The 24,680-nt window shown below is 39.4% G+C and overlaps 1 protein-coding gene across 4 annotated transcripts in view; it reads right to left on the reverse strand.

Annotated features, from left to right (window-relative positions):
• auts2a (activator of transcription and developmental regulator AUTS2 a) overlaps positions 1-24,680 on the reverse strand; it is a 228,928-nt gene that overhangs the window by 179,951 nt on the left and 24,297 nt on the right. For all 4 annotated transcript variants that reach the window (XM_055226525.1, XM_055226523.1, XM_033978239.2 and 1 more), the window contains exon 3: positions 10,588-10,788. In XM_055226525.1, the coding sequence (XP_055082500.1) occupies positions 10,588-10,788 (201 nt within the window). The remainder of the gene's footprint in view (positions 1-10,587; positions 10,789-24,680) is intronic.

The raw sequence follows: 24,680 nt of genomic DNA on the forward strand, positions 1-24,680 counted from the left end.
CTGGTTTAGACCTGGTTTATTTTAAATTTAGACTTAGATTAGACCTGGTTTATCTTAAATTTAAACTTAGATTAGTCCTGGTTTAGGCCTGGTTTAGTTGCGGTTTAGACTTTAACTAGTTTAGTTTAGATATGATGATTCTTGGCAAAACGAATATTTTCTCAGTTGATTTTTGTTAAGCATCTAGTTTCAAAAGAACAAACCACTCTCAAGTATTGGGGTTCACATTTAAAAGTTTGAGAATGTAGCTGTACACCATAATAATGTGGCTTTGACAATAGATAAAAATAAAAACAGATCAAAATTGCAAGTATTTGGAGAGCCTTGCAGTGTTGACTAATGTGATAAACAGTGCCGATGTTCTAAGGAAAATACGAAAGACTCATTGTTGTCGCCACATGAAAAAACAACTTCTATAAACCAGAGAACGAGTTACACCCAAATCTGTGATACAAAAACAGCCACAGCCCATATACTGTGTCATATTTCCTGAAAACATTATGTGGAACACTCTCACAGACAATGAAAAGAAGTTATTTTGGCTTTGCTGGATTTTTGCTCATTAGAAGCAGTTATCTGTGAAGTGTGACATCTAGACACATGAGGCGCAGACATCCTCCGCAGCCTCAGCCTCGGCTCCTAACAAGCTTGTGTCCTGCAGAGTGCCACATTTTCACTGCAGACATGACTCGAGTGTTCCTGGATCTGTGCATAGAGCTGTATAATAAGACCCACTTATTTTAGCTTCATTATTGCCAACCAGTGGAGCCACGTCACACAACATCACAGCGCCCTGGCTCAGACGTAGACAGTAACAGCGGAGAGTGTGTCTGTCTATCTGAAAAGAGAGAAAATATATATATACATACAGAAAAAAGACTAATAGCTGTATAAGTTCACCTAGCGTATTTAGGACAGGACAGTATAATGGATGTACAGTTGTGAAATTGAAAGAAATAACAAAGAATAGTCCATATAGCATGGCATAGTAGGTACATTTTCACATGAGCAGAACAAATCAGATGCCTAGGTTAAATCAGACAAGCTCAGTAACTTTATATGGTGAATGTATCAGATATTCAGTAGATTTTTGGAGTAGCTGTTATGTTTGGAAGGCAAAGTACTGCAGGGTTACTGTAGGCCGTCAAAACAAAAGCAAAACAACAGCAGTTTCAACTCAGAAGAGCTCGTCTCCAAAAACAGACCAGTAAGTGATGAATAACCTGCACATCAACCTGTCGGCATAGCAACCATGTGTCACATACAAAAGTGTTTACATTAACAACAACGTATATACAGTTACAAGGACAAGAAAAGGGGTCAACTTTGAGCTAAACACAATATATCAGATCATTACAGTGCAATTCATTTTAAAATAACTCACTGTTGCCTCATTAGTTCGCCTTTTTTGCATAATTTTCCTCCATAAATCAGACCGCACATACCACATGTAGCTTGGGTAAACACAGCCAATGAATGAATTCTGAGAGAAATGGACAAACAGAAGCCATGATGCCACAGAAAATACATCCACACAGAGAGAAAGAGAGAGGAACTTGAGGCATTCTCCTAAGCGGGCAGCAGAGGGTGCCAACACACCACAAAATACCAGGGAGGTCTCACATGGCAAAGACAAATCGTGAACAGCATTATACTTACTACATTAGCACTACGACCCTGCGTTAACCTCTATTTTCGCTCCGGCATTGACCTGACCTCATCTCTCAACAGTCCAGTAAATAGTCTGTGCCACTTGGTCTTAGAAAAACACCAGAGGGGGATGTGTTTGGTGTCTCCTGGGAGAGGCTAACCCATGGACAGGTGGACATTTAACCGGTCAGTGCTCTGGGCATGGAGGAGATAAGTCTGTCACCTCTTTGGCCTGAGGTACAATAGACCTGGTGCTGTCAAAGGGCCACATGGAAGTATGGAAACACTTACCCTTCCTTGTGGGTTTGTTGTACCTTTCTAAAAAATGAAATAACAGTGAAAATATGTGTTTGTATACAGGAAAATAATGAACAGTCCACAATTAGCTGTACAAAATAAGTGGTTGCTAATATAGCGGTGAGATAGGGTGTCTAATCATGTCTAAAAGCTGCTAATCCTGTAGTTTAGATCTCTGCAAACATTTTTGAAAATGCATGGGATTATTGTATACAGTTTAGCAATTTATATCCCAATCTTCTTTCCATGTTAATGCTTAAGGGCATTTAAAGGTCCTGTATTACACAAAATTGACTTATGTGAGCTTTTAGTTACGAAAGAATGTTGTTACCTCCTCAAAAACATACCTGGAGTTGTGTTTTGTTTCATTCACATGTCTGATAAACCCTTTAATATTAGTCTGTGTTTATCTCTGAACGCTCAAAATGCTCTGTTCCACCTCGTGATGTCATGTAGTGTTAGTTTTGAAGTTAAAAGCAACGTTTTACCTTTATCCAAATGATTCTAGTGAAGGTGTATGGAGTTTCAAAACACAGTAGAGCACTTCCTGTATTATTACATGACATCACAAGGTGGAACACAGTGTTTTTATGGAGGGTTTGTGTGTTAAACATGTGTGAATGAACAAAACACAACTCCTGGTTTGTGATGAGAAAATAAAATCATAACATTGATAAGAAAATTGTGTAATACGGGTCGTTTTAACATAATTCTATTAAAATTTACATCCCAATTATATCTTTCCCAAACATTCAGCCCTAGATCCAAATGCAGTAACTTTTTACATTAACCATACCACCATCATTTGTTGTCGGATGAAAGCAATGAAGATAATTATAGGCAATTAGTGACGGCATGTTGTAATTACCCAGCATTCATCAGTGTTCATGTCACAAAAGCAACAGTGTGGACTCTGAACTCTTTAAGTACAACAAAATCACCGTATGCCGAAAACTCTACTTGATATCAAAGAAATAAGTGAAAACATATGCAGTGGAGTTATGTGGAGTCATAATAACACGTGCTATACAAAACAGATGTGGATTTGACAAAAACACAAAAATGTTTCCAATATCAACATTCTGGTAAAGCTAATCCTTTTGCCATGTCAAAGCAATGTGAGAGATGCGTAAATCTGTCAAGACTGGATCTTTCTTTAGATTTTCTTTTTCTTTATATATTTATTTAAAAAGACCAATCCTATTCTGTTTGTTTTAATCTTTTAAACATGTGTGGACTCCATTTTGTCCGAACTGTCCGCCAGTGTAAATGTAAATATAAATACGTAAGAATTAGCCCATTGTTTAATTTCTATTCCCTGTGGGGTTCAGGACAAGAAATGAGATGTGTTTAAATGAACTAAATTTACATGAATATGTTTAAAGACTAAAGTGTATTAAGCTAAATGCACTTTTTGGAGCGTTTACTATGTTAAAACGTTATTCCCTCATCAAAACAATGCTTGAAGAGGTTTTATATGTCATTCATGCGTGTTTTAGTAATCTTGTGGTCTCTATTCAAACTCTCCTTACAGTTAGGAGTAAGATTTGGTCCAATGCTCAGCTCACAACCCTATGTCACTTATGCTCCCAGACGACAATTTCTCATAAATATACAAAAGCGTAACAGGAAAAATACACTACAACTCCACAAACCTGATGCAATGTGCTGTGGTTTCATTAGCTGGATACACGTGCAATATGTTGTGATAGCGCTGTGAAAGGGAATTGATTGGGACTAAGGTAGCATGGTGATCTAAATATATTATATGTTAGCAGTTAATACCCAAAAGCAGTGCAGTATTCTCTCTTTAACTTCCATTTACAAGCTAAAAATCAAATCCACTACCAGAACACTATAACCTGCAGCACGGAGCAAAAATCACTAATGTATAATATTATCCCCACTTCTCTGTCCAGTCATGCTCACTCAATATTCAGCAAGAGGCAAGACCCCATAAAACCCATTTTTACCTCAATTTCATGCTCTTGGGTATTGTAGTCCTTGACCTTCCTGTAGTCCTATAAATAATACACTTTAGGACTGCACCTGGAGCCTGCCCTCTTTTCCAGTGTACATGTTTGTTTCAGCTCTGTTCTTTGACATGCTTCACTATGGTAACTATGTATTATACAGACCAATTACCAATGGGCAGGTTTACCTACATCTGACAGGACACTAATGAATATTTACAGAGTGTTAGCCTCAGTGGTACACATCACAGAACAGCAGGACACACAGGTCTGGGCAATTACACACCTTATTTAAGCGAGCACACACACGCGCTTTGGACACTGTTCGATTGGGGTAGTGTGGTGCACTCTGAGACTATTAGGGATCCACTGCAGGCAAATGTACGCAACATGTCGGGTTATGAAGTGCATAGATAGTGTAATAGGACTCCAGGTGGTTCATTAAATCCCACAGGTTAATCTGAAATAATGATGAGCAAAGTCCATATATTGACACTTGCAAATGCAGATGGACGCTAGGGCATTCCTCCCCGTACAAAAATGTGTATCTGTGTATCTAATCAGGAAAACAAGGCAGAAGTCCCTGTATCAGTTCAGTACTAGTAGTAGTAGTATTGGGAGGCATGATTCTTTTCCACATATTCCCAAAACCACAGAGGATTGATTAGGATTTGATTCCTTGCCCAGTGGCTGTTCGGATCAGCAGCTACACCCGCTTTAGTTTAACTTGGTGAGTGAGTGAATGGCTGATGGTGGTTGGAGGAGCTGATGGTGCAGATTGGCAATCTCGCTCCTGTCAGTCTCCTCCAGGGCATCTGTGGTTATAGTAGTAGTAGTTTATACAGAGTGAAGCAGACAGAATTTTAAAGGAACACTGAAGGTCTGGAAAAGCACTGTTTAAGAATAACACACATAAACGATTTTGCAACCCAAGGGCGCAAATTGTCCTTGGCCAACGCAAATGTTTATAGTCTATTTGGATATTTCTATGTCTATTTACTTATTTTATTATGTACTCACCAATCCGTTCAACAGTCTGCATGCTCCTCTGGCACTTTTGATACTCCGATGTCTTTATTTTTTACTCACAAAGGCAAACGCATCTTATTTCCTTTTTACAGTGGTGACAGAAACAAAGCTGCTGTTTTACACTGCTCCTCCGCCAAGAGAAGACAAACAAAAGTATTTCCAAATCTAGATGGACTCGTACTATCTGGCACAATCATCCCAGAAGTGCTGTGCTGTAAACGCTCGCAGATTGGATTAGACCCAACAGTGTGTCTCTGGGTGGTGGTGATAAAAGATGGCTCCCACACCTCCTGCCCACAGTCCAGATGTGAGTGACAGTTGAGATGGGCCTCTGCTTAAGTGGGCAACACTTTGGTTTAAAGAGCTGCCACTTCATTTTCGCAAATTGACTGCAAGGGTTTGTCAAGTGAGGGAATGGGAAGGCCAGACAGTGAAAGAGAGAGCAGATGGACTATGCTTTTTCCTCTCTGTGCTGCATAACTGCGCAGTAGGGCTGTGGTAGACTAAAGACGCGCCCTGCGGATTGGACAACTAAAAAGGGGGGCATGGGAAAAGATCTCAAAACTATTACTATTATCTCCTTGTTAGACCTGTCACGATAACACATTTTGAAGCAGGTTATACTCTTACAGTGATAAACTGCGACAAACAATAACTACTTTATGCTGCTTTACTGATTTACTGCTTAAATCTTTATGTATTACAAAAAAAAAAAACCTAAAATCTCCACACTTATGCAAAGAAAGAAACTGTACACAAGATAAATAATGAGCCCCGAAATATATTGTTACAGTTTTCATATATTGAATGATAAGTCGATACAGTCATTATCGTGTCAGGACTATTCATTGCATCAGACCCAAACCACGCTCACAAGACTACACATGCACAGATGTTCACGCAAAAACAACAATTTATGCAAAAACGTACTTGGAAACAATATAAAAACAATACCAAAAAATACCAAATCTTCAGCTAACTCACTCCCTTCTCCTTTATGCTGTTGTCCCATGTAAATCCTTCTAATCTAAATAAAATGATTAGTCGACTAATGCAAGTTTTGCTCAAATAAGACACCATTCACTGATTAATCGACTAAACTACTGAGTGACTACACTGTCACTGTTCATTTTGTCAACTAAAACTAAACTCATACTTTTTGTCAATGTTTTGTATTTTTTCTGACTAAAACTAAATAAAAACTCAACAAAAAATATTGATAACGACTAAAGCTATGACTAAAATGAAAATAACATCGACTTAAAACCTAAAAGTAGATTTTAGAGTAGTTTGAACAATAACAACATAATATAAATGAATTAGTAATTGGGACTAAATTTAAAGTTTATTTTTCAGCCCAGAGCAACCAGACTATGAACAAACTCAACGTTCAAGAAACACATCTGTTTATGTCCCGATACAATATACTGTATCCTATCACACATATATTTGCTGATTTCCTCAGCCAGAAAGTCCCAGGTTTAATTCCTGGACAATGGGGCACTGTTCTGAGAAGAATTTGCATGTTATCCCCAGGTCAGCGAAGGTTTTCACTATCAATCCAAACAAATGCAAAACAGATTAATCCTCCAGCTAGTTACTCCTAACCAAAACGCTGGCTTCCTGTAGAGCTTGAAGTTGCACAGAAGCATTGGTGGAGGTATAGGTCAAATAAGGAGAACAAATTTCCCTACAGGGCAAATAAAGTCTACAAATATAAATACTAGTGTTAAATGAGATAAGTATCCTGAGACATGGAAGTACAACTTACACAAAGTAGTCTCATGAAACAAGGATTTTAATAGAAATATTAATACAAATCTATGTTTTGTTTATTTTATCTTTTGGCATTTCCACTTTAGGCATCTGGGACATAAACAGAGCACATGATAAACAGTGTAAACACATTCAAGCTTATAGTCCATGAAGAGGACACAGAAAAGAGCACATTTGATTTGATCCACTGCCATAAACTGTGACAGCAACAATTATCATCTTCATGCATCAGGCCTCAGCAGAATGGATTTATCTTATCTGAACATCGGGACATTGCTTTTCTTCAAATCTCTTATTGGCTTAGTGCATAAGCTTATTAAGGGTGACCCACTAGGCCGACAGAGCAAGACATAACATTGCATTTTCACCGCTGATTAAAACACATGTAAGCCTGCCCCCATCATGACTACATCACGCTCTACTCTCAGTGTTTAACAATGTATAAACTTAGTGATTTTAGCTTGATCCCATTACATGAGTCTGTAAGCCTTCCTCTTATCATAAATACACTTAATGTATTTATTTCCCCTAGTTAAGTATAGCATCTCCATAGCCTTAAGCTGCACCCTCACTGCTTTAAAGCTTAAAACTTCACTGTGACAATTAGGTTATGATACTTATATTTTCATGAGATTATTTTGCACTGGGGATTACACGATTCAGGGGTAATTGCTACGTTTAGTCACAAAAACCCAATATCTCAGTCATCATCATCTTTGGCTGTTATCGTCTATTTGATCCAGTGGTAAATATGTCTAGTAATAGCCAGAGATCTCTTGTACTTGGTCAGATGACATAAAACTGAGATAAAAACAGTTCTCTTAAATCCACATTGTGTTATGGACTCACAACAAGCAAACACAAAACATGTAATATTCATTCATGTGTTTCTTCTGCTTTACCCGGGGCCAGCTCCTGGTGAAATCAGCCTGAGGAGGTATCCAGACTTCTCTCTCTACACATACACACACTTCCTCCAGCTCCTCCGGGGGGATCCTAAGGCGTTCCCAGGCCACACAGAGACAGAGTCCCTCCAGTGTGTCCTGGGTCTTCCCCGGGGCCTCCTCTCGGTAGGAACACCCCCATAGAGAGGTTTCCAGATGGTCAAGCAATATTATAGTGCAACATTATATTTATTCCTGCATGTTTCCTGGAATAAATAAATGATGCACAGTTAATAGTTTAGAACTAATTACTTATTTATAACACATTAATGCTCATACATCGCTTATTTTTTACAAACAATGAATCCGTGATTGTCCTGGATACAAGGGTGTGTGCCGCAGCCTGAGGCCTGAGCAGCCAGTGAGGCAGACGGAGCCTCAGACGCACTGCAGGAGGTGGGACTGACGTGTGCAGGTTCAGAGGAGCAGGTCGATCTGAGGGAGACTGTCTGCACAGGGAGTCATTCAAGCCAGAACCACCACTGTTTGTGACTCTGACAGGGCTATAAGCAGTGGGGGAACGATTAATTGATATTTAAAAAACAAATATGGTTTTTAACTTGTCACTTTTCAGTTGTTGTTTCTCAACATCCATACAAAGCATCAAACGCTTTTTCAGCTTTAAAATTAGACAGCCACAAAAATCTATGAGCTTAATATAACCACATGTATTTTTATCCCGGTCCCAATCGTTGCACACTCCAAAGAGCCATATTCTATCGACAGAAATGTGCCGAGCAACCAGGTCTGAAGCTTTCAAGAATCAGAAGCCATGTTAAATCTATCTCTAAATGAGACTCAATAGCTGTGTCAAGTGGCACTTTAACACAAACTTCATGGACGCAAAGCACTGGACATTTTCAATTGTTCTTGCACCATCACATGAGAGCCATTTTCTCTCTGCCCGGCTCCCACTCTAAGCAGCCATGTCAAGAGCACTTATAAATATTTCCCTACTTCCCCGGGCCCTGTATACCTCATAGTTCAGCACATTGGGTCAGCGCCAGAGATCGAAAACATTTGCTACAATCTCAACTGGTGAAGAAAAACGGAAACAAAATGCTTATAAGGCAAAGAACTCAACTCACTCACAAGCCGTTCTTTCAGTATTCATCTGATCTGAATGCAGCACATGTACTCTACATACAAAAAGATTAGATATGTTCCTTTTTTCACAATATACTCAGCTCTTCTCACAGCAGCCAACAACCTTGAAAACAGTAGGAGATCCACATGTCATCTTTTATGGGAGGAAATATGTCCATGTCTGTTGCGCTAAGATCTAGGGAGTGAATAAAGCAATGCAGTATATATATTTAGTAGATAGAATTATTAATAATGCAGCTCCATCTCCATTGAAAAAATGTATTAAACTCTAACTACCCGATCCACTCGATCCTCTATGAAACCAAACTGCATAGTTCCAAAAAGATCCTCTGTCTTTGCTCAGTCGCCTTTTCTTTTCACACCATGAGACAGTGGAATCAGCTCCAGACAGTCTGAAGTTGTCTGTAGAGTTTAATAATGTTACCAAAAATTAGAACAAGCACATTTTAGATAATCAAGTGCGTCTACATCAGTCAAGTTCATTTGTGCTGTTCTGTTTCACTGTAAAAACTGTAAAACTGTAAAAACATTTTGTAATATTTGTATGGCTGTGTTGAACATGGTGACATTTTATTGTATTTTACTGCTAATGTTAATGATGAACATGTGAAATGTGTATTTTTAATGTGTGTTGACAGAGCGTGCAGATATAAAGTAACAGTAGCTAAACCTTGCACAAATCATCTTTTCTTTTGTAATATTAATTAATTTGTAGATGGTCCCTGACAAATAAAGAATAAAGAAATAATCCATTTCTCACACAGCTTTACACTTTTGTCTCCTCATGACGACATTTGGCTCGGAGCAGGGACAGCAGTAGCATTAAGACAAGTACACAACATAACAAAAGACAAAAGAAAACATGTAAAACTGCACAATATACAATCAGTTTGGCTCTGCACATTCAATCCATGTTGCTAATTTCATGGACTGAGATACAAATGAGTTTTTATATCTGTTATGTTTGCATATTGCTTGGACTGCAGGAGCTATCTGGGAGGAAATACACCTCTAATGTGTGTTGATGTGTTGCGCATTAGAGGGATCTCCGGTGATCTTCAGAGTCTGTCACACAGCTGACTGTTCTAAGACGGTCCGTGGGCCTGTCAGAGTGGACACACCCATGATGTTACCAGCCAGTTTTACCAGTCTAAGTACCTGTGATTTCTGTTAAACGTCATGGTTCCAGTATTCCACACCTTAGCACAGACTGTATACCAGCTCTATATAAGCACAACATTATATTTAGGCTGACTCCAAACACCCTTAATCTCCACAGAAAGTACAGATGCTGGAGTTTCTTGGCGCACACACTCGTCACGTGCTCATGCCAGCTCATACGCTCGTCCACCTCATATTAACTCTCTTTAAGTTATAAAAAGCACTTCAAGTCGATATAATTATCCAGACAGGCTCAAGTGGGTTGTAAGGATTTGATTTAAGATAGCGGGAGATTTAGCTGAATTAGTGACATGCTTATAAAGTAGGATTCTGTTCAGAGTACACGCTGTAATCAACTCCAGTATTAATATTTAAGAGAAGAGTGAAATATGAACTCATACTCAAAATTTGACCCTCTTTCTATTTATTTACATTAGAGGTGGGCCCATATGATGTTTCTTGCCCCAGCCCTACAAATTTCTGTTTACGGCCCTGCTTGTTAACCTATATTAACCTTCTTTAAGTTCAACAATTATAAAACAGCACTTCACAAGTCCGTAAACTATTCAAAAAAGGTTCAGTTTGATTGCAAGGATTTAAAATAGGTCACTTCACCTTGTGCAGTGATGTGTATAAGAATGCAGACTTACCATGGAGCGCTTCTTGTTGAGATGCTTCTTCTTCCTCTTGCCCTGCGTGGAGGCGAGCCGCGGGTTGTTCTCCTGGTCCGATGGCACGTGTTGGTGGTTGTTCTGGCTGTTGATCCTCAGACCGTTGGGGACTCTGCCGGGCTTCTTCTTGTGGAGCGGTCCGCCTTTGTTCCCTCTGTAGTCCTGGGACGTCATGTTCTTCTGTACAGACAAGAGACAAGACACAAGAGAAGAGGCATTTGTTAAGACGCACAAATTATGCACAAGTTTATGACCAATTGATTGTGATAGTGGACACCTCATTTTGCATAAAAAAAATTGTGATCTCCTATGATGATATGAAATTTTGGTAAAATCTAGACAGAGTAATAAGATTTCCAAGGAGACAAGCACGTGGCAGACGCTCCACCAGAAAAGTTGCGTAGTGCACAAATCCATTCCTCCTACTGGTCAACTTGAGCAATGCTTTAAGTGAGTGATGGATGGATTTAACCAATTGCAACGCAGTTTGAATGCTCAGAAGAAGCAGATGACTTTAGTTACCTCTTAAAGGCAAAATGACTAAGCTGACATAAATCATCATTCCAAAATAAAGCTGTATAGTGTAACTTTTCTGATGGGTGTCCGCTACCTGCCTGTCTTCTTGCATGTTATTCCTTTGTCCTGAAATGTTCCACAGTATGGCACTAATCTGTTTTGCATGTATTGTATTCCACGTGATTTTATGACTAAAATTCATTGAAAAACATGGTGTCACCTTCACCTTCACTTTCTCTCATTTAATGTCATACTGTGGAACATTCTAGACAGTGTAATAACATCGCCATGGAGACAAGCAATTGGCAGACCCTCCATCAGAAAAGTTATAAAGTACACCTTCAACTAGCACAAACCCATAAAGTTATCCATTTGATAAGTGAATAAACATCAGCCTCAGTGTCGGGAGAGAGATGTATTTTCCGAATGTCTCTCCCCATTCTTCAGCTCCTTACGCTTTTGCATCAGCATCTTCAGTAAAACCAATGAATGAAACAAAAAAAATCCACTTGTTGGCCAAATTATTATTATTATTACAGAGAATGCCATGAACTAGGTGTCACAATCATACTTTCAGAATTGTTTTATAGACAAAGACAATCATTTCTAAGCCAAGAACACGACAAAACAATCCAATATGACAAGTCACATCTATGAACAAACACAGGGCTGCAGACTTTGACACAGCTGATCAATACAACTATTCATCTGCATCTGAGACAGTGCAGTACATCCTCAGTCAAATGTATGGGACTAATCAGGCTGCAGATTTGAGGGCGACCTGCTTCTCTGTGGAGAGCTGTGCCGCTGATACCTCAGGGGAGACGTTTAGCCCGAGACGAGGCCGTGACACATCAGTGCGGCGGCTGATTTAGAGGATTTGTGACTGGCTGCAGACACTGGGTTTGTGAGTGACTGGAACAGCTGTACTAATGGTATGTCAATGTTCAGCCTGTTCTCTGAGCTGTGACTGTAGTGACACTTACACTGTCATGGTAATAATGGAGGATTGGCTCTGCTGCGGTAAATATTGACTCAATACGAAATGCCACCCTAATGCCTGTGTGGAATGTATGATGTGTAGATATACTCAGCTGAGGGTTGCTCTACATGTAACAGAACCACCGGAAATGTACAAAAAAATGTCAATAGCTCATGTGTGAATAAAATATATGTAGTATATTGTAAATCAACCTCCCGCTTGCTCCGGCTGTAGTTGAGTAAAGAAATTCTTGGTTGACTAAAGACTTAGACTAATTAACTAAAAGGGGGAGTGGCAAAGATAAAACAAAAAAGAAACAATAAAAGATCTCTAGAATGTGACCATGTATCTGACCAAAATTGCACTCACAAGACGACTACACCTGAAAAACAACTATTTATACAGAAAAGTGTAAACTCAGGATTCACTTCCAGATCTTTAGCCAACACAGTAAATACCTTGTTGTTCTCCCTTGTTGCTGTTGTCTCATATAAATACTTAAAATCAAGATAAAAAATGAGTTTGGTCACCTAAGACACCATCAAGCAATGATCGATTAAACTACAGCCCTCCTGCTTACACACACAACATGATTTGTCATTATACACATTTCAAAAATTCAAGATAAAACCCTATTATTCTACTTAATCTCAGGGCTCAGCAGTTACTAAAACTAAATCAACAGACCTTTTTTAACAGTATCTCAAAAATGTTGCAATAATATAAAATTATGTAACGAGACTCTCACCTACAGCAGCATCATTTAATGTGAGCATTTTGAGTCATAAACCTATAAACATTGTGGCAAAATACTTCGGCGTTGCACCAAAAAGATGAAGATTTGTGACAGTTCACAGTTAATACCAGCTGCTATGACAGCCTAAGTTTACTAAATGTTTTTCAGTTAACATGCTGCTACAATCCATTTACCATCTGCTTGTGTAATGAAAATAATGCAGTCTGCCCAGTAGCAAAACTGCATGGCTCTCACAGTTTTATTCTCATATGGTGATGAAACTGAATCATGATGTCATATCTGTGACTGTGCAACATTTTGTTAAAATTGTCCATATCGTGATTCATCAATGTTCACTTGAACAAACACTTTTTCTCACCCACACCCCCTTTTGGTCAAACTCAGCAGAACTATGGCTCAGTGACAGATGGAGATAGCCAATTGCAATGCAGTGTGAACTTCCAGAAGAAGCAGATACCTTTAGTAAACTCTTCAAGGCAATATAAAGATACTCAGTGAATCGTGATAAGACTGAAATTGTGATCCGTCTATGTACAGTACAAGCATGCCCCACTTTATCTGCCTAGAATGACTTCATCACCTGCTCCTCACCAGCTTAGTAGAATTCACAGTAATAGAAATGTGAGCCTATGGGAGCCCACCCCGGAGCAGCCCCTCAGCCTGCCCGCAGTCCTCCTTCTGTCAGGGGGAGAATCCTAACAGGTCTGCTCCTGGCGCTCGCTCACTAAACCTCTTCTAAAGGCCGGAATCTCTCACTGAAAAACAAGTGCATGCCTCAAGTAATCGCGTTCGCCTTTTCCTCCCACACTCGTCCAGTGTACATAATGCAACGCAGATTTGTGATGGGCTCAGACAGGTTCTATTGTGCACCTCCTCAGAGACTGACTGGAGGAAACGATGAGAAATACCACCGCACCTGATCCAGATATTCTTCTAATAACACCGAGGCACTTTACAATATTACTTCATTAGTAAAATTGTACATTGAATTTTACATTGACATTCATACATTGATTCCTTTGACTAGAGCAGTTGTTCCCAAAGTGGGGACCTGGGAAGCCTGGGGGGCCTCAGAAGCATTGCAGCGAGGCCCCAAAAGTTTCCACATGACAAGCAAAAAAGTAAATTTAGTTTTAAATCAACTTTTACATAAGAAATTTGTTTATATTTATTTATATTGGTATTAGGCTTCTAGGAATGTATTGTTTTAACTTATAAATGCATATTCGTTTATATGAAGTATAAAGATTATTAGAGGGGCCCTGTGTGATCTTTGCACTGATGGGGGGGCCACGGCACAGCACACTTTGGGAATGGCTGGACTAAAGTAATAGTGAACGGTTTAAAACAACATATGCCCTCAGTGAACCCTGTAGCCAACATGAACATAACTTAGAACTAGTGTGGTCAGCTAGTGTTACAGAAAATAATATTTACTTTATTTACTTTTACCATGTGCAACTAGTGAATACTGACTTGAGTGACTGCAGCTGTCATGAGAATAAACAGTACTTATCCCACAACATTACAAAAGTCATCTTTAAGCTTTAGGTATCAGTTATGAGGTTGTCTCTTTAACGCTGTGATGAAGCTTGAGTCCACATCGCCCTATTACAGTGTGTGCATTTTCAGTATGTTGTAGTGCAGTCCAGTGACTTAGTGAAAAACAAACATTCTGCCAGATCCACAACAGGCTGCATTTAAGGCAATGAAATAAACATAAGAAGCAGATCGTGCCTGTCAGCCACTGTTTTTCATGTTAATTACTGTGTGCGCACAAGAGGCAGAGGGGCCTTTAATGGGAGATGTAAAGCCACTACACTCTCTGTAGTTGAATTAAGAGGAATCAAATGATGTGTTAAAAATACATCTGTATAAAATATATGTTTTTTAGGGTTTTATACTAACTGCATGTAGTTTGTTTCAGCTGCAGTGTGCTTCAGTCCACATTGGGAGCAGGGCAGCTGAAACAGTGCTGTAGATGGAGGCACTGGCTTACTCCTTTTCTGCTGCAGTTTGCTTAAGGCTTTTACACAGAAGAGCCCCACTGCACAGGCTCTCTGTGGAGGGATGGTTTTTGGATTAGCCCAGCGGGCCGACACAGTGGGCTCCCAGTCTCCTCTATGAAACAGTACCTCTAGTGGCTCTCCACCAGGCCCTCCCTTCACTCACTGCTGTTATTAAACATTTGTGTGGAAAAGAGCAGTTGAACTCAGAGCGCTCTGCAGAAGCACTTGTGTTTTTAAAACAGTCTACAGGCAATGACCCAAGACTCAGCAGAGCCTGCCACCATGCACACTCAGGACCAATGATGTGCCGCTGCTTTTGGGACGCTCCGCTTCAAACAGAAGGGGCCGGTTGCTAAGCAACTGGTTCAGAAAAAAGATCATTAAACTGTGAGGATGCTCATTCAGCCTTTTGTCATGTGTCTGAGGACTTGTTGCTCCACTAGCTAACACTTATTTCTGCTGCACGAACAATCCACAACTAAGAAAAGCATGAGTTGAATTACACTTTCTCAAGTTGGGACTGTGTTGTGATTGGATAGTGCTTTGATTCATATATTTCAGGATTACAAATCATTACTGATGATGACAACATAAAAACATGTATTGCAAATATGCTGGCTGAGAGCAAAGCAATAAGTTCTTCTCAATGTAAGCTGACACAGACAGTCAATAAAAAGATTTATGGGAGTGTTTGCAAGCACGCAGATCCTCGCCAAGTATCTGTCCAACACTCTGCTGTATGAGGAGGAGTGCATTGGCCACTCATGTTTGTCCTTCTGTTCTGAGTCATAAAGACATGAACCACAGACTGACATCGTTTGGCTCAGATCAACAGCTCACACTCACAACACATTTACACTTACAATGAGCATCATGCAGGAAAATACAATGAGGAAATAATACATTACGTAGTTTAGACAGAGATCCATATTTATTAGAGCTGCAATCAGATTAAAATCGCTATTAGAATGGACCCAATTAGCAAATCGCAAAGGCTGGCATTTTTGAAGTAGCATAATTTCTTCCACACAGGACAAAATAACTTATTCTGTGTTAAAGCTTCTAGTCCTGCAGTTTATCTCTGCAATCCTGTTCTGAAATGCATGAGATTCTAGGAATAGTTTGTAAGGTCATATTTCAGTCTTTTTGTCAGTTCTCTTGGATGTGTTTTACTTTAAATCAAAATCTTATCGTAACGCTTGTAAGAAAAATATGCATGTTTTAATCAGGCATCTCTCCTCCAAATTCAAACTGGTGCTATAAATTTTTTTTTGTTTTGATTTTTGAGGAGCATAAACTGTGCAAACTGACATGCCCAATCTCCCAATCTGCTTGTTTAAAATCCCTCCCGAAAACGTCTTTATTCATGGAGCATTTATGGCATATTTGAGTGTCTTTATGTGTAATTTTCTGCAACAATATATCATTAAAATGCTGCAAACCTTTCTCGCACTTAGGATCCAAATAGTGTCCATGTGTGCCTGCAGTTGTGTTCACAGTCACTTTGTGGAGCTGTCAAACTGTAGCACATGTGAAGAGCCCTGCAACAGAACTGTGTGTGTGCATGCGTGTGTGCATGTGTGTGTACGCGTGTGTGCATCATCCAGAAGATCCCCAGGGAGACAGGGCCGGTGACAGGGGCAGCACTCTGACCTCCTCTGTCAGCCTCAGGTTATCAGCACTAGCATTATATTTGTCATGATACAAAGATTTCATGCACATTAAAAAGATTTTTCTTACTGCTTTGACATAAGGTCCTATGGTAAGCGGCTTCTTTAACATCTTCATATCATTATCATAATTGGGTACAAATAGACATAATGCAGTTTTCAATATAATATAGGTTGTTATGGAGCTCACTTCGAAACCCGCTGCGGTTCTGGAAATAAATACCACGTTTATTTTCCCCATAGACTTTTAAAAAAACAATTCAAACAGTAAGAGTTTAAAGGCAGGAGCTGTGTGCTAATTAATGTGCACATGTTTAACAACTGCACTACGTTTAAAAACTTAAGCACATTCGTTATAATAATTTGGTGCTTTATAAGTTTCAGATGCAGATTTGAAATAATGTGTGTGGTCATTTGTTACCACACTCCTACTTAAACTGGGGCGAGCTTACAAACTTTAAATATTAAATGTTAGTAAATGTAAAGTCTGTGGGAAAAATGATGGGAAATGTACTTTGGGAAGCGTGAGGTGAGCGGTCACTGTCAAGCTCCATATATTAATGTCAGCATCATTGTTTTTGGATCATAGACCGTGTATATAAATAGACAAAGCACTTGTGGCTCCATTGACTCTTAACCCGCCCTACATGATCCTGGTGTTTTTATTTCACTATTGTGTCCGTAACCCAAGATATGAACATTAATCAAAGACAAATCAGCTGCCTTCTTTCCCTGAGTTTGTTCGCTCTGGCATTAGCAGCAGATTTCATTGACAGCGTTGCTAAGCGCCAGCAGACTGCCAAACCAGCGCTGAGGATGGAAAGCGGCGTTACCTTCAACAGCTTTGCTCCAGGTTGACTGTTTGGTTGCTATGATTCAAAAAATCCAAACATAACACCCCTTTAACTGCTGTACCCTCGACGAGCTTCATTTGACTGGAGCCGAACGTTCTGGGTGACGTCACACTCACTTAATCCACTTCTTTATACAGTGTACAGTTTGGATGCTGTATATTTTCATTGTGTATCTGATGTCCGACACATTTCTATACATATATTTCTCCAGCAAGACAATAAAAGCGTGTCGTATCTATTTTGGCATCTGGATCTTCTTCACAATCCTAGAACGCATGAGCCATAATCAGAATTAACAGCTGATGTGTCCAAAACTTCAAACATGACCCAAGCCTCTGAGTCAAGTCGGGATAACGCCACAAACAAACAATAAGTATGATTATTGTTAAAGTGGTTGTTAAGGTTGTGACAGTCCTGTCTTTAGACGTATCCAGTGCGTCGGTGCAGATGACAGCAGTGATGCATTGTCGCAGTCACAGTCAGAACATAAGTCTGTTGTGTACAGATCAAAGGGACTAAAGACAACAACAGAAGCAGCAGCACACTGTTTCTAACATGTTCCACAACACAAGCCATTTCAAAGTCAAGTCGCTCAAGTGCTCCGTGAAAAAGGACAAATCATTATCCCTGTATGTACGAGACAACACAACACGTCTATGTCAGCTCTCCGCTAAGCTCTGCAGTTAACACGCCGTACAAAGGCTTTGCTATCACTGCGGTTAGATCATGCAAATATGTGTTCACTGCTCACAGCTGGAATTCTCACTCTGTGCAGTTTCATGCCTAAGAGAGAACTGATGAGCTGTGTCCCTAGAGCTAATGGTGCAGTCAGGTGGTCTGGTTTTGCAGTTAAGGGATATTTGTAACACTGCTCTTTGTGCCCAAGGAATAATCTCTTTACCCACTGGAAAACTCATCTTAATAACTAAATGCTAGTGTCATAACAGTATAAATTACTAATGATAATAATGTGATATAGTAGGGATGGGAAAGAGATCTCACGTCAGATCTGGAGACATAAATTTGCCACAAGATCGTGCACACATGAATCTTCTCTTTGTTTACTTTTGATTTGCACTTAAAGCTAAAGTTATTATGCAAAATCGACTTTTTAGAGCTTTTGAGCATGTTATAGTTGTTTCCCCTCACCATTTACTTACTCAAAGCTGTATTTGATTGATTTGTGCATGTTTGAGCCATCTTTAATCACTTACTTTCAACACGCAATATCACCAATCAATCCCTGTTTCCACCACCATTGGCACACGCCCACTGCATTGTACTTACTTCGTTCTCCATTTTTATTTTCTTCGGTGATATGCGTAGGATTTAGCAGCACTGTGTAGTTATTTTGGTGAAAGAAAATAGATCTGCAACTATCCATCGGAGGTGCCGGCTCTTTGTTGTGATGACTTTTACAGCGTTGCCAGCGCTCATTGGGAAGCTGAGTTTTCTAAAGCGGATTCAGCTGAATTGTTTCTCTTAAGTTTGCGATTGAAAATGTCCAAATTATGACATAATGATCCACAGGTGTCACAGCAGACACAAGCACAATATTTCTTCTTTTAAAAGGGTTATGCGCTGGTGAGTGACATCTCTGGACTACCTGTAGGTCCATAAAGCAGCACTACAAAGAGAGCAAAACTATTATTAATATTTTGAAGTTAAAAGTCTGAACTGGATTGCATTGTCTCATTCTTGTGGTTCCAATCTCGAGTCTGATCTTGTGGAAATCCTGTCTCGTCACACCCCTATGATGTAGCAATGTGAAAAAGATGTTTTTGTAAGAATCAATATTGTGAGAAAAGTAATAGCATGTGATGACTTTTCCATCATTCTTAAAGTTAAATATAAATAACTTAAAAGATGAAACTCAGTAATTCCATCAAATACTAAATGCACAAACACATTTTACTCTATTAACACTTCTATTAACTTCTATTAACTGTTGCAAAAGTCAACCCGACCTTGCAAATCTATATAAATTCCCAGGCTAAACGTCTTATCATAATTAAACAGCAAGTTTACTGACCAAAATTTTAAAAGAAAAAACTGAAATGCTTTTCCATGTGCGTGTTCACTGCTTCCTGTTTTCTCTGTGAGGTTGAAAACATAGTGGTGGATTTAAATAAAGTTGGCTGCCAAAACGCATGAAAAAGAAAATTGCCTCTTAGCTCCCCCAGACTGGCACATCCACAGCGGCGCAGATGAGAGCAGCTTAGGTGACAGAGGGAGAAATCAATCCGGGAGGGAGCCGCTCAACAATGCACAACTGATTGACGAATGCAGCCAGGGAGACAAATGTATTACCAACTGAATAAAACGAGTTTTGTACCCTACAGTCATTTTCATATGTAATCATTCACCCTCTGCCCTGCTGATACGGATCGATATGGAGGGGGTGGAATAACCAGCAGAACAACATGTCAGCTATTAAGGCTTCAAATATCAAAAATCTGATGCTAATTGGTACTAAAAAGTCATGTTCAAAGGACAAAACTGAATCTTTCCTGAATAGCCTTAGAATGACCTTTTGTATCAGAACAAGTATAAGACACATGGATTAGTATACGCCCATGGACCACTATGGAACCTACATGAAGAGAATTCTGTTCAAAGTTCATATTTTAAACACGTCCAGGACTATAAGAAATATAAACAGATAAACAATTATAAAAATTACATATTTCTAAACACGCTTGAACAGATCTAAACTACACAGTTAAACAGTTTCTGAATAAGACTGGTTATTGAATTGTTTATGGAGGAAATGATAGTACCGTAAATTTCGGACTAGAGAGCGCACCTGAATATAAGTCGCACCAGCTAAATTTGAAAAGAAAATCAATTTTGTACATATATAAGCTGCACCTGAATATAAGCCGCAGGTTTTTGTGTTGTAACATGTGATATTTACACAGAAAGATGGTACACAGAAGTTTTTTTTAGTTTTAATTTAGTTTTTTTTATTTTATTTTTTTTGACTGTGTCTGAAAAGCATCAGTTCATAATCTTCCCCCATGTCTCACTTTTGCATTTACTGTTTACTGAGTGCCCCCCGTTAGGCAGTAAAAATCTTTAAATTAGCCGCACTGTTGTATAAGCCGCAGGGTTCAGAGTGTGGGAAAAAAGTAGCGGCTTGTAGTCTGAAATTTATGGTACTTATGATTTACTAATTGCGTCCTTTAAAATTAAATACTAATGATCCAAATGTGTTTTGTAAATTGTTATTTATCATTTAAAGTAATTACAAAACAGGTTTGTAAAAATACAAGTTTAATATTATCATTGATTCATTATATTAACATTGACCAGTAAATTGTCTTATTACACCAGTTTATAGCCAAAAATGGGATATTGCCTGAACCGATATGCTGGAAAAAATTTCAACATTGGTGCCAATATTCGATACCAGTGTTGTATCGATACATTCCTAAAAATTGCCCTTATGTTTCAATTTGGATTAATCTTGCATAACTACTAGCTATGGCCACGCAGACATTAGCAGCCACTCAAAGCAAGGCTGTAGACAGAACGAAGGAGGGAGGAGAGAGGAGGAGAGAGGAGGAGAGAGGAGGAGAGAGGAGGAGGAACCGTGCCCCCACTGTCCACTGGATATGCTTCATTACCTGTGTTTGTCTTGGAACTGAATGCAATTTACATGCAGCCAGGCCTGTGAAATCACTTGAGCCCCGGTGAGAAGGGTTGAGCTGGGGGAGCGCACAGAAACAAACAGGAGAGGCGGACGCTTTAATGGGAAGTGGGCCACGTGCACACTAGCTCCTGGGCGGATAGCGCGGGCCGAGCTAACGGAGCAGCACACAGACTCTTAGCAGAGGGCTGGTATGTGTGCACTCCTGCATTATGCACAGACCAGCAAGTAAATGCCACAGGAACAGGAGTCTATAAGGTCAGTTTTCAAATATATAAATACTAAACAAAAGAGAGGTAAAGGAAAGACGTCGTCAGCTTTTCCTACTTGTGATTATCAAAGCTGACTAACAGAACATCCTGCGTAAATCAAGGACACCAGATTAGTATGTGAATATATTTTTTTAATGATGCCAAAAGATCTTGCCCACTCAACAAAAACATCTTACATGGCCACCAGTTTGTTCCCATAAATGTTTAACAAACAAAACGATAAATTATACAAAAATAAAATACATACAGTGGGGCAAAAAAGTATTTAGTCAGCCACCAATTGTACAAGTTCTCCCACTTAAAAAGATAAGACAGGCCTGTAATTCTCAGCATAGGTTGAACGTGTATAAATATAGCATGATCAGTTTCTGGAAGCTGGTCTTATTTTTAAAGTTCTAAATGGATTTGTCCCTCCACATTTAATGAATTTTATATGGAGAAAAAAATAAAAAATAAGTAGTAGAATTTAGCAGTAATTAGCCATAAAAGGGACTTATTCTAATCGTCTTACAACAAAAAATACCCACAATCCAACCACTTTTGCAAAGAAAAGGACTCACGATAAATAATGAGCCCCTAAATATATTGTCCCAGTATATTGTTTTCAGTATATGTTTCATATACTGAAAAAAAAGATCGATATAGTAATAATCATGACAGACCTACCTCCAACCTTAGCAGACAAACACTCTACAAGCAACACGACAATAAAGGAAAAAATGTTACTGACACTGACACTGGTCTTTGGGGACTGGTCAAACAGCACCAGTCCCACACCATATGGACGTATTGTTTAACTTTAGCCCATGTGTTCTGTGAGACTCCTGTAAAGTGCATTATTTAGGCTTTTCCTGTTCTTTGTGTCTCTATGTTCAGGATGGATGAGGAGGAAGATGAAACGCTGCCTTGTGACTGCTGGGTGAGGGCCTCGCTCAGGGAAAATCTGTTTTTGTCCACAGAGCCGAGTGCACCGAGGTAGGACCGCAAAATACGTCGCAAAAGTATTGATATAGCAACAAACTTAAAATATTGAAGTAACAGAGGTTCTCTAGCTGAAGAAATTACCTTTTTTAATGAAAAATAAAGATTTGATTAATTATTTACTTCTTTCTTAGACCTAAATAAGCCTTGACTAAATTTTTTTTTGTCTGACTTGAAAAATAAGAGACGCATTATATAAACTAAAATAACTGATGTGAAGTACAGTATATCAAAATATCGCAGTAACATCGATATTGCAGTACTTAAATGGTCTGTATGCAATTTTTTTCACGTATTTGAGCAAAATTTGTCTTGTCCGAGCACAGATAAGCAGCTCGAGGTCAAAATAAGTCAGCTGCTTACTGTTTAAATCTAATTATAAAGCATTTCACTGTCCGATAGTTAGGAAGTGCACAGTTAGCATGCTAGTTGTTAGCTTCAGCGTGACGGCAAAACTCTGCTCTGGCCTCTGACAGTCGTGAAAAGTGTTTATAAACTGTGTTCAATATTTAAGATCAGCACAACATGAACTACCAGTACTTATGTTTTTCCATATTTTAAGAGAGTAAAAATCTGGTAGAGTTTTTCCTTTTTTCGTTTTTTTTTTTCAATATCCTGCAGCCCTACACCAGAGCTCACTAAAACTCTCAAAAGAAACCCCCTGTGCCGTGCGATCTCCATCCTATCTGAAGGTGACATGGAGCCGGAGATGGATGTGGGTCTGCTGCCATTAAAATGTCCCCGTGAGGCGCAGAGCTGTTTCTGTCTTTAGGAAAGCAGCAGAAGCGGAGAGGAGTCGCACCGCTGAGCTGTTTTCATCAGAAACAGGATGACCTCGTGTCACAGCACACTGGAACACAGCTGCTACAAAGAGTACATGAGGGAAGACTGAGGAGGTTTGTATGACAACATGGGAACTGAAGCTGGGAGGCAGTATCCTTTAATTGAATGGTGTCTAATAGAAATAAACAAACACATGCCAGAAAGGTAATGTTCCACTGAACCAGTCAACTGTAATTACTAGTAGGATTGGGAATTAATATGACTTTGGCTTCCAATTTCAGCACTGGCAAACAAAGCTTCCAATTACTGAGACCAAAGAAGGGTTGTACGATTTTGGGGAATGAAAATCTAATTGAGTTTTTTTCTGACAAATATTGTAATTGTGATTAGATTTGCAAATTCCTGCGATTCAGCTTACAGTGCACATTTTAAACATATTCCTGAGCAGCAATATCTGAGAGAAGACTGAAATATGAACTGCTGAACCAATATAAGAATCCCATGGTATACGGTTCATAAGGTTAACGTCTGGGTAAATAGATTTCTCCATAAATAGACAGGATATTAGGCTGTTTATAGTGGACATTCTGTTTATAACCACTGTGATTTGGTCATTTAATTCAAAGTACGATTTTGTGCAGCCTTATTTTAGCTGTCTTTACTCATAAGATGACGTGTCAATGTAAAATATACTGTAATGACCTGATATTTTGTTTAGTTCAGAGTTAACACCATAGACTGCATATATAAACGGACGTAGCCAACGCGCAAGCCGCTGCGTTTCAAATCGGAAGTGATCACGGGCGCGCTTCCGGCTCCATGGACTCTGGCTCCAATTCACTTTACATTAGAAAACTGTCACTCCTCTCTCTGTAAAAATGCTGCAGGGACAAATCAGCAGCCTTCTTTCCTCCCCGAGGTCGCTCCCATTAGCGTTAGCATCAAGTTTGATTGACAACATTGCTAAGGGCCCGTCCCCTGCCCAACCAGCGATGTGCGCGGGAAGGGGCGTCACCTTCAAGAGATTCGCTCTAAATTGGCTCTTTGGTTGCTATGATACGTGCCGTCAGAATTCCTGAAATGGAAGTTAGACTCGATGAGCTTTATTTGGCTAGAGCTGAACGTAATGTTGATGTTGACGTCCTTCTGTTTATTTGTTGTTGTTAATGTAAATGCTTTTGTAACACTTGGTTGCTATGCCGACATGTTGACGTGAAGGGTCTATTGGTCAGTTCCTGGTCCGTTTTGGAGGCTATTGTTTTGGTGCAGGTTACGACCTAAAGTAGCCCTTATGTTCAGAAAATAAACAACCAGAAGACATTTGGCGTGCGTCCTTACACAGGAACATTGCAATATATTTTCACACTCCACCTAAAGAAGATCAAACCCACATTAACTCCGCACAGACAGAATACAGTCCAGGGTAGAGCAATTACTGATCGCTTTATCGCACACCTGGTAACCCATCAATGCCAGCAAAAAAACATATATTCATTGGCAGAGGTGATAAAGTACGACTCCAAAAGGATGAAATACATTTACTTAAATCCACCAGTGTACACAGTGATAAGTACGCAGTTTGCAAACAGTCAGATG

The sequence above is a fragment of the Periophthalmus magnuspinnatus genome, chromosome 14 (assembly GCF_009829125.3).
Source record: "Periophthalmus magnuspinnatus isolate fPerMag1 chromosome 14, fPerMag1.2.pri, whole genome shotgun sequence".
Classification (NCBI taxonomy): domain Eukaryota; kingdom Metazoa; phylum Chordata; class Actinopteri; order Gobiiformes; family Gobiidae; genus Periophthalmus; species Periophthalmus magnuspinnatus.